At 36.6% G+C, this 11,383-nt stretch overlaps 1 protein-coding gene across 12 annotated transcripts in view; it reads right to left on the bottom strand.

Moving 5' to 3' along the window:
- Positions 1 to 2,946: 2,946 nt before the first annotated feature.
- LOC137127804 (voltage-dependent calcium channel subunit alpha-2/delta-2-like) overlaps positions 2,947 to 11,383 on the bottom strand; it is a 35,796-nt gene continuing 27,359 nt past the window's right edge. For 3 of the 12 annotated variants that reach the window (XM_067505218.1, XM_067505221.1, XM_067505227.1), the window contains exons 28-38: positions 11,244 to 11,345; positions 10,986 to 11,077; positions 10,835 to 10,882; positions 10,526 to 10,597; positions 9,989 to 10,141; positions 9,849 to 9,901; positions 9,577 to 9,632; positions 9,185 to 9,308; positions 8,976 to 9,085; positions 8,778 to 8,860; positions 2,947 to 3,738 (exon numbers count right to left, since the gene is read on the bottom strand). In XM_067505218.1, the coding sequence (XP_067361319.1) occupies positions 3,568 to 3,738; positions 8,778 to 8,860; positions 8,976 to 9,085; positions 9,185 to 9,308; positions 9,577 to 9,632; positions 9,849 to 9,901; positions 9,989 to 10,141; positions 10,526 to 10,597; positions 10,835 to 10,882; positions 10,986 to 11,077; positions 11,244 to 11,345 (1,064 nt within the window). In that variant the 3' untranslated portion in view covers positions 2,947 to 3,567. Of the gene's footprint in view, positions 3,739 to 3,804; positions 6,973 to 8,777; positions 8,861 to 8,975; positions 9,086 to 9,184; positions 9,309 to 9,576; positions 9,633 to 9,848; positions 9,902 to 9,988; positions 10,142 to 10,525; positions 10,598 to 10,834; positions 10,883 to 10,985; positions 11,078 to 11,243; positions 11,346 to 11,383 lie in introns of those variants that run through there. The other 9 variants (XM_067505225.1, XM_067505226.1, XM_067505220.1 and 6 more) reach the window with 8 other exon arrangements.

Below are 11,383 nucleotides of genomic sequence, written 5' to 3'. Positions count from 1 at the left end.
AAACTTGAATACGCATGCTCAATATCTGTCACATACTTGCATACACATCTCCTGCGCAGGTCTACCTGTAATAAAGTGCTCAACCTATACAGAAATGAAAAGTCAACACATACTGTTTAACAACTTCATCATTGGTACCATACTGTGAAATAATTTCCTAAGACATTTATCATTTAAACAGTATTGTGACGCGGCAAGTGGTAGTACAGATACGTATAGAAATATATTTTGCTTGTTGCATCAATGCTCTTCCTGACAGCAAAGAAAAAATAAAAATACATACATTTGGAGTCATATGGAGAAAAGCAACCTTTTAGTACCATGTGTTTCCTTTCTAGGGAGCCATTTCCTTATTGTGATAGCTGGACTCTCCCACGGTCTAATTTTAGTGCACCTATTTCTTCCATGTTTGTCAGACCATGAGTCAGATGCTAGTATGATATTGTTAGATGATGCTCCGAATTGGTCATAGCAGTTGTCTACCTAGTTTTTATTCCTTACAGGCAATAGTATCAACAAACACAAGAGAGGTTACAATGTGCTCAACCCTTTCCTTATTATTAAACATGTACATATACAAAGGCACATAAACATCTGCTGCCTGGCAGAACCTCACCAGAAAAGCCAGTATGCACACATAAAGGTTTGTATTTCTGTTCTTGTTAGGACTTTTAGTGACCTAACATTAACCCTTAGTGACCCAAGGCCTAATCTAAACCTAATGCTTACCCTAAAAACAAGGTTTAATCCTTCAACTGTTAACTATTCTGCTGAAGTAGTTATTAAAAGAAAGGTACACGACTGATAAAACTTAATAAAAATAATACATCAGACATTAGATAAAGGCTTTCAAAAGTAATTAAAAGGAAACACATGTAAAAAAACACATGTAGTTATAACTGCATAAGATTTATAAATTGTAATTTATAGAAAGTTTACCCAAAGCGACCTTATTGTGCAGCATCAATCCTTATCTCTCCTGAAAGCTTCATCTCTTCACTGACTCTTGCATTGTGAGAAATGAGCCTTGGAGCTCTGCTGGTTATACCTTACATGGTGGATTAAAATAATTATAAGAATTAAACTGCTTTGCCAAACACTGATGGTGTGATATCATGGCTAAATCAGACAATGCATTTATCCCTAAGCCACATAACGAGGCACGATGCCTGCTGGATAGAAAGTAGGCTATCGCTTATCCGAACAAAGCTATTCAGAGCAGTTGGCCTGCAAGGACTGTTGATTTATTGAATCAGTGGAAGTAAAGAGTGACATATCATCTTTCTTCTGAAGACCCCAGCCCACTATTTGATGTACTGACTAATAGTGAGTGCAAATGCAGATAATGAGTCTGTTTGACACTTAGATTTATTTCTGGTTGCCACCAGGTTACCCAATACATGTTTTATTTGTTGACAGCTGACAATGGGCAGCCTCTTCACTATACTGAAGGAAGAAAGCAGACAGGTGTTTTACTTTGGTTCAGTTTACTAGGTTGAAAATCTGCAGTCGAACATGCTGTACTGTAAATGACTTCCTGAGAATCGGATCTTTGCTTAAAGCACTGAGAGAAACCTGAGGAAAAACAGAAGCTTTTGTTAGTTACAGTATGTCATAGAGGCCACTATTTTTATGGGACAAATAAGGGAAAATAAGACATCAGCTTGGCCTTCAATAATTATTTTTAAACTTCTATAAGAGATTTAATGGGCAGATAATTTAATTAAAAGAGAAGTGAAAGTTATTGGTAAAACAGACAATAACCAAAATAAATAAATATGGTGAATTATCTTTTCCTTTCCTTTGCTAATTTGCTTTAACAACTTTTGGCTAAATACTTTTCCCTCTAGAATCATATCAGAAAATGTGGAAAGAAAATAAATCCATTTACTCAAGTGTTGTACTGAGGTACAGATTTAAGAAATGTGGTTTATTTGAGTATTTTACATTTTGTGCAGTAAAGTTAAGAGGGAAATTTTACCCTTTTTACTCAACTCCACACATTTATTTGTCACCTTTGGTTATACATATCCCTAATGTACAATACAGACAAAAGGAAGAACAAGAATTTGTCTTCTAGAATTTATACATGAATTAAACTTAACAAGACCTGAAAATTTTAAATGTCTTCTGGACTAGACTTGTTTATTCATTTAATTAACAACATCAAATTTAGGTGTTTAAAATATTTAGTTTGATCAGTAAGTCAGATGTCCACAGAAATCAGTTCCTTATTTTGTACTTTTGTATTTACAGTGGATTTTAGAGCGTTTACTTAGAACTTGAAGCTGAGAAATAAATCTGAAGTGGAGATTTACTTGTAGTCGAGCATTTTTGTCGGGCGACTGTGGTGCAGGAAGGTAGAGCGTTTGTCCAACAATCTTACAGTTGTTGGTTCAATCTCCACCTCCTCCAGTCACATGTCAAAGTGTCATTGAGCAAGACACTGAACCCCAACTTAGTTGCTCCTGGTGAGTGCTGGCCAGCTGCATAGCAGCTCCCCCATCAGTGTGTGATTGTGAGTGTGAATGGGTGAATAAGAAACAGTGTAAAGTGCTTTGAGTACTAATAGGTAGAAAAGTGCTATATAAGTGCAGACCATTTAGTACATACGCTTTTAATTGAGTATAAAGGTTTTGGACCTATATTATGCCTATTATGCCTGTTTTGAAACTTACAGTAATGAGTAACTTGTGCTTGTTAACTTTTTCTATTACATACTGTATTCTCTCTAGTTTTCCCTAATTTGGATTTAAATCTTTCTCTGTGTTGCATGTTTTTTTCAATAAATCAAAATAAGTGTACGAAATTGTCTCGAAGACCCTTGTAATGTTATGATGGCGTGAGCATGAGTGATATCAGTGATATCATCCGTCCATGTCTTTTAAGTTGTCGACATATTTGGTCTATAATATAACAGATCGGAGAACAATTGCAATTCAGAGCTGAAGTGAAAAATATCAATAGCATTTAATCACCAAAGATATAAACATTTAAATTTCCATTTTGTAATGTGACTGACAAAATGTTTACAAATTTAACCTTCATCCTTTGCTGACTACATCACATTGTCTGTACAAAAATGAGGTGGCGTAGGAGACTGGCACAAAGGAAACTGTCCCAAGTAAATGGCAACGTCAGCAAAACAAAAAGCAAAGATACAGCAGAAAACAATATTATCTTTAGATATTCACTAAGCAAAAGGGCATAAACATACAGTAAATATATATATTTGTCTGTTTTGCACATTTTCTTGTAAAATGCTTATTGTGCCCACACAAGCTTCAAACCAATTCAGTTTCTTTCTGTTCAATAGAAATATAATTCACAATACCGAAATAAATCAACAAATGATAACAATAATAAAAAAAAAATCAAATAAAGAATAACTTAATCTATCTGACAAACAAAGATCATTATAAAGGGGACTTTCCAACATATGCCACTGACTTATGTCTTGTCACAGCCTTTAAATTCATGAATCATTATTGATGTGTTTGTGTAACTTCACTAAATTTTTCCAAAAGAAAGGGCAAAAGTTGGATTAGGCAGCAAATTGCAAGGAACTCAAAACGTCTCTGTGCTTCTTCTTGCTGCAAAAGACCAAAGTTGCAAACACTGACAGCATTTGTGAGCCTCACTGAAGTCGAACAGCAAACAGCTCAGAGGCCCTCCAGACTCAAATCCCCAGACTGATCCACAGAGGGCGCCCTCACTTCTCCCCACAGTGCTGGAGAGCTGGCCGTGGACAGGAATGTAAATTATTCATCAGACTATGTACACAAATCTGCAAATTGATTAAAATATCATGCAAATAATTATTGTTAATTTAAAACAAAACTACAACACTGACCCCAACAGTAGTAATATATTGTAGAATATAAAGTCTTCCACAAAATGTCTTTCCGTCAATGTACAACAATGTTGCTTGAATAATACAGTGTGACCTAAAGTAAATACTGCAGGTCTCAGAGTAGAAGCTTCTTTAAGTTGAGTGTTATTCTGCAAGCTGTGTTTTAGCTGAGGTCTCCAAACAGTGTTGAGCTTTAATCTGTTTTCCAGGTCCCCGCCATGCTCGGGTACAGCAGAGATGCACAATAGTAGATATACTTTACATAAACATTCACTCAATTCAGTCAGTCCAAATGGAAAAGTATGTGTCATACAGGCTTCAAATATAGAATATAAGGTGTGCAGATGCGACCAAGTAGAAATCTATGAAAATGGATAGTGTCTGTGCTTTGCTTCAAGGATGAACCACAGTGTAGAGAGAAACGACACGTAGCAGAAGGGCAGCAGTTTTTTTCTCAATGCTCTGACAGACATCTGTCCATGAGAAGGCAGAATGGGAGGCCAGCTGCTCGACACATTTGTGCTGTGCTCTTTTACAGCTGTGCTGTTCTCCTTAATAAAGGTTTCTTAAGTTCATAGTGAGCAACTTTCCATATTCCCTGACCAAGAAGTCCATTTTAGAGCTGAGCCTCTGGAACTCTTAAAATTCACGTGTCCTTTACATGGCCTGCAGGGTGACCATCCACAAATCCAAATACTCCTGCCAATCAAAAACGAGTGCAACAAGGCACTGCAGGGTGGAACACCAGGCAGATGGAGAAAAACAGTATTTACATTTACAAATATTCTGTCAAAAAAAAACTTATTCCAAAAATATTCCCCGTTAACTCTGTAACAAGCTCAGATTGTGACACAAAAAGACATCAGGGGCTGATAAATCACTGTGAGAAAATGTTTCCTGGATTTTATCATGCACAACTCGTCATGAATGAAACATTAGTGAGATTTGGTTACTGCACACCCTGCTCACATAACATGCAACATTTTTGTCTGTATGCTGTATAACTAAAGAACCTTATACATAAAATATATGTAGCAGCTGAAAAGATTTTTTTTAGTCAAGTCAAAATTTAAATTCAAAATTAAATGTACAATACAATTCTGTGTGCAAAACCAAAATAATTATACTGAAATTATAACATGTTGTATATATGTGCTTTAGGGTAAGTAGTAACCCTGTCACACATTCTGTACATCTATCCAATCCAACAAAACAAAAGTAGTTTTAACAAAGTAATCATCCCCTTAAGAATAACTGCTACATCTTTCTTAATGTTGAACAAACTCATTTCACATATTTGTCATGGTCATGATGAGGTACGCATAATAAAATCCAAATATTCTGGCACAGTGAATCATCACTTTCAGTGAGGACATCAAGGGACTCTCAGTTATGGTCAAAAAGCATCATACATCAATAACATAATGACAACACCAAAAGCTGTTCAGAAGCTACATTCCCCATACAGAAGCATACATAAGTGCATAAATTCAGGTTTGACTAACAGTGGCAATGCAGGAAACAAAAAAGAAAGAAAGCTCTTCCAATCAATTAATTAAGGAATGTAAAACATTTAAAAACATGTCAGCCACATATTTTATGCTATAAAACTCCATAAATAACACTGCGTGTAATTTCTTCATTTGATAAGAAATCAAAAAATAATCCTTGAAAGAGGTTTTAATTAAATTAGCATTATTGCACCAAACACTGCTGTGTTACATGCTTCTAAATGATCCAGTTATTTGAAGATGATCTACTACTTTCCAAAATCAGTTAATGTTTGATGATTAAAGTCTTTTGTTGTTTGATTTTACAACAACTTTTTACTAGACTGGAAGCACCTAAAGCTCACACCATGTATCTGTGGAAGCATTTAAATAAACTTGCCTGACATACAATCCTCATATCACAATGAAACTACATCAATGTTTTATTACTGAAACATGTTATGAAAAGTCACAAAACCATTTCACATGTGCTGTTTTATATGACTGAGAAAATAATTCAGCAATGTGGCTGGAGAACAATAAAAAAACAACAACTAAGAAAATCCGGTTGGGTTTAAAGATTTAAGACATTTGTGAGATGGCAGCAAAAAATTATTTAGAGTTGGATTTAAGAACTCTGAAGTGAATGTGAAGGTCCGGCCCAGATCTACTGACATGTAAAAAAGCTGCAAAAACTGCAGCAGCTCCATTATGTGCAAAGACAATCAGCAGGACTGTTCATGCAAAAGAAAGGAGGCGCAACAAATTCACTGTAAGTCATCAAACTCAAAAGTTGCCACAAACAGCATCAGAGCAAGTTACAGGTGGAATTCTGACCTATAAAGCTAAACCAGTAGCAGATAATATTTATTGTCTCTTTTTCATGTTCATGCTCAACATTTGTAGCAGATGTGTAAACACTGGATAGCTTTACCCAGTCACTGTAGTGAAACTGTAAATCCATATTAACAACTGATGGGAGTCTCCTCTAATAAGGTGTCACACCCACACAAATGCTGCTAAACCTACAGCTGAGAACTCATAAAAATGTACATATCCTTAGAGCTGTTCAGCAAGGTGTAACAATGTGAGGATGAAAGATCTAAGTACTTTTCAAGTTACTGTATTACTCGGCTGTGGGTGTTTTTAGAACATTTAACCATCGTAATCAGACCTGAATGTGTGACTGACATCTGTTCAGCCAGCTGGTTATTTGTTGGTCTGTATAAAGTACATTTCAGCTGCCTGGTGATTGTTAACATTACCGAGCCCATGGGGAAAAATCTCAAACATGCCTTTCTTAGTTTATTGGGTAGCATGCAGACTCAGCACACTGTCTTCCTAGTTTTTGCACTCAAGCCCAGAAACACTAAAAATGCACAAGCAATAAGGCAAAAGCACTAAAAAACTGATCCAGGTATTTATTTCCAAGCACAATGTTGTTTTGATCTGTAGTTCAGTAGTATAATTCAGTAGATCCGAGCCTAAACCGGAAGAGATGAAAGATGTTTGAGAGATGAGTGTTTGCACATGTCAGAGATGGAAGAGAGGCAGAATAAGTTGAATAAAGAGAAGGACTTCTATGGAGGACTGCAGAAAATGGCCCCTTCCACACTCTGATGTGTTTTCCTGCAATGAGATTTAACAATTAATAATTTTTTTTCTAGATTATATGGTACTGTAGATCAGGTATACATTAAGAAAATTCTTGTGCTTGTGCTTCAGCATATCTGACATTTTTACCTCAGAAAATATTTTTTAAAGGGTATAAATTATAATTCACATCTCAAAGAATTCAGGATTCGTTTTAATGTTGCTTGGTAGATCTTGCTTTGGTTAAATAGTTTTGGGGTATGTGAGTTAGTCTCAAATTTTATATACTGTACCTGAGCTATGACGGTTTCCACCTTAAAAAAATTTATTTTTTCTCTTTTTTTTTTTACAACCTTAAATTATGGTTGATTCGATTTGCCTTTCTTAACATTGATCAACAGTGAAAAAAATCCATTGAGAAGCAGAAGCCAGAAGATGTATACAAGAAAAGTCACTAAATATCTCCTATAGTTATATGAGTAGTAGCAGTAGTTAAATCCATCTTTAGGAAATAGAGGGAACGTACAGTCGAGCAGGCTGTGACTGTGCAAGGAGACTCGTGAGTGAGGCCACCAAGACACCTCTGACTCATGTGAGGAAGTGAAGGCTGAGAGGGAAGATACTGGACATAGGCAGCATGTTGCAGCACCTATGCCAGTTAAAGCTTTATAGAAAATTGGCAAAGAGAAAAAAAAGCTCTTATTAAATCTGAGCTTTCGTTTGTCAGAAGGCCTGTGGGAGACTCGGAAGTCACCTGGAAGAAGTTTCTGAAGTCTGATGAGACCAACATTGAGTTTGTAGCCATCAGACTAGATACTGAGTTTGGTGCAATAAAAAAATTAAATAAATAAAACACTGCACATAAACACAAACACACCATCCCCTCTGTAAAGCATGGTGGCAGCAGCTTCATTATATGCGTGAGGCTCTTAAAGATTTATGTAGCAAAATATATGAACCAAATCCCAGAGAAAAACTCTTGTTTTCCACCAAAACAATAACCTCCATGCAAACAGCCTAGCTAAGCTACAGGCTACACACAAATCGTTCAAAACAGCAACATTAGTAATCTGGAGTCGCAGAGACCAGACCTCAATCCACTTCAATAAGAACTTGAAAAGAGCTGTTCACACACACACAATCACCTTGCAATTAAACAGAGTTTGAGCAGTAATGGAAAGAAGAATTAGTAAAAGTTGTAGTGTCCAGATGTTCAAAGCTGATTGAACTCCACACAGCATCAATGTTGCAGTTACTCCCAAAGGTACAACTACTAAATATTGACATGGGGGAGGTGAATACTTAAGTAATTAAAAATAAAATATAAAATATTTGTACTTCACTCTGACTGTAAAGATCTTTTTCCACTTTGTCATGAAAAAGTATTTGATAATGACAATAATAATAATTAATAATAATAATAATAATAGTTATAACAATTCATCATGCTTTAATGCAGTAAAAAATAAAAAGGGAATACTATTGAGAGACATTGTAACCATTAACTTAGTGTGGCTGTATTTTAATTATTAAATAGTGCATGTTAACTGTGACTTGCATAACATTAAATGTAGCTTATACATAAATTTAGATTCAGTGAAAGAAGTAAGGTAAGTGTTGAGTATATACTTGTTGAGTTAACTACTGTTTGCTTAGCTACTACAGTAGCTACCAACCAATGCAGACAGAGTTTGTGTTTAAAACTACTATTTGTGCTACAATAATTTCTTTGAAAAAGATTACTTAGGTCAACCAAAGATGTTAAAAATGTCCCATTGTATGCTCAAAGACAAACGCAAAAACTCATGTCTCATACTTAAAGTATACTGTGTTTTACTTACTAAGGCACTGTAGTCAAAGCAGGAAGTAGGGCCTCTACGATATCGTGCATTGCTTAGCACTTCACATGGATTCTCCTCCTGAACTGCTTTTAGTTAAGGAAGGTACTGTAACAGCAAACTTCAGCTGCCACACTTGGATGACCTTTCACATTCAGCACAGATAATAGCAGTGCAGTATATGTGAGCACAGAAGGATACACTCTGTCCTGACCTGGGTCAATTTCTCTATCTCACAGGAGCTGCAGGGCAGAGTCTCAGCAACAACAAAAAGCAGGTTGGTGTATTCTATCCGCTTTGCATGGAACAGTCTGTAAGAGACAGCAGTGAATATTTAGCCATCTGCATATGTACAGTACAGTCAGCGAACACAAAGGTGAGACATTGTGCTGACGCTCCAGAAAACCCACCGTGAGCAGTTTCCACAGTCCTGCAACACATTGTATGAGTTGGTGGTGTTTGTAAAGTAGAACTGGCTTTGGATGGTCACGCAGCTGCTTTCCTTTGTATCCAAACCTTCAACAAGGACATCATCTAAAACAAAAACACACATTCAAATTCAGTGTTTTATGTCTTTTATTTTTTGAGGTTATTTGGTTTTGATTGGTTGGTTTTCATTTTCACACATACAAAGGATGTCTGATAGATGCAAGAACATCTTCTAAACACTTTTTGTGTTACATTCAAATTCAGCATTTTGAGGCCAAAATGCCACCAAGCTGCTGATCAAAGTAAATATAAAGATGAAACAGTTCATGCAGACATTTTCACACACACAGACTATATTGATGCATAAATACACCTTGAAAGAGCCAGCTGTTATAGGCCAGTCCATACAGTAGCTGTTGGATCACAGACCTGAAAAAGTGGTCACATTTCACCTTGTTAAATAATAAAGTGCCCTCTGGAAACAGCAATAAATAACAGTAAATACATGTCACAGCTGAAAATAGTGGAGCATCGAGGGACAGCTGCCAAGCATGGTTTCATGTGCAGATGTCTTAATCCCATTAAGGCTGTTTTAAAGGGCAACTCAAATGTTGATGGTGTCATTTATAGTAAACAAAGTCTCACCATGCCACTGAGGAGGTCCACCAGGCCAAGCTGAGGATATCAGCAATGGACGGCTGAGGAAAGCAGTGTAGATAGAGATAAGACAAAGTTAAAAAAATTTCCCAGAATCTAAAATTTGCAGGGTTGATGGTATCTCTTACCACAGAGATGCCTCTCGTTGCTGCACCAGTGTGGCTGCTGCTGACCGGTTCACATGCAGACTGGTAGTAAAAAGACTGACGCCGTGTGAATATAGAGTTGTTGAACAATGCGTGCATCAGGTAAGGGTCCACGTCCCCAAAGAAAAGGCCAATCTTTTCCAAAATCAAAGAAAAGTGCATCGAGGAAACATGGGCCACACAGCATTTGAATCTAAACCTACCTAAAGGGTTTATTTGTCTCCTTCTCCATTCATGCCCACTCATGCCTGTTGTAATCTTTAGGCAACAGCTTTACATTTATCAAACTTAGAACCTACTGTATAGTGACTGAGTGTAACATCTGCTTGCAAACTTGAAATAGGAGTTTTTATTAGAGCAAAACTACTGTACTAAAAGGCATTCAGATCATGACAACATTTAGGATCCTTTTATTCCTTTAGTTTTATATCTCTTTTAAAACTACAAAACGTGAAGTTTATTCTACAACTTGTAAATAGGTGATATGTTAAGAGTAAGCCAATTTACTGCACTACATACCTTTTTCCAGTGATCTCTCTGATTAGACATGACCAGGAACCCACCGTCATCAATGAGATAGCATAGGAGGTCCTAAAACAGTATGTCACATTTAGTTTTCTGTTTTGTTGTCTTTTTAAAGGACATGTGGTTTTAGAGCTAAAACTCTGATTAAAGGGCTAAGTGAGCCAGAAACATCCTCAGTGTCTGCTTTATCTGTGATTCTGATAAATGAAAGATAAATTTAAGAAGTTAGATGGCTACAGTGTCGGATCTGCTACAATCTAGTGGTTGTGTTGATAAAGGACTAAATTAAAGGAAGGTCCTTACATCTGTGTTCATATCACAATCCATCTCACAACTTCTGGATGGTCCACACTGTTTAACAAAATGAGGAATGAGACGATAGTTTATGTTTGTATGTCTGTTAAATTCAGTTATATTTGGGTGACTGATGGTTTCCAGTGTTATCATGCCATACTTTGTGTGAGCCCTGTCGACTGTCTGAGACGTTGCTGGCCAAGATTTTAAACTTGTCGACCCACGCTTCCAAGTCCAGTTTCACTCCGACCACTGAGTGATGAGAAACACACGAGCCAACCAAAAACAAGCAACAAGAAGCAGCATTTTAATAAGAAGATGACAAAACAGAGGTAGCTTAAATATAATTCTAGGAATCCCATATCACATAATACATGATATCAAGCTGCAACTTTCCAAATAAAAGTATTTTTCTCACCTGCAGGTTTGAGCAGTTTGCCTCCTAAATTCACTTCCACAGCTGAACTAACCAGAATTCCAACTGTGCCATTTTCCGCACCAACAGGGTCGTCCGGAGCTGCTTACAAACGTAATGTGCAATTAAAATGTCATGTAAGT

Source organism: Channa argus, chromosome 5 (genome assembly GCF_033026475.1).
Source record: "Channa argus isolate prfri chromosome 5, Channa argus male v1.0, whole genome shotgun sequence".
Lineage (NCBI taxonomy): Eukaryota > Metazoa > Chordata > Actinopteri > Anabantiformes > Channidae > Channa > Channa argus.
Note: the sequence above shows the minus strand (reverse complement) of the source record. Positions and strands in the feature narration are given on the sequence as shown.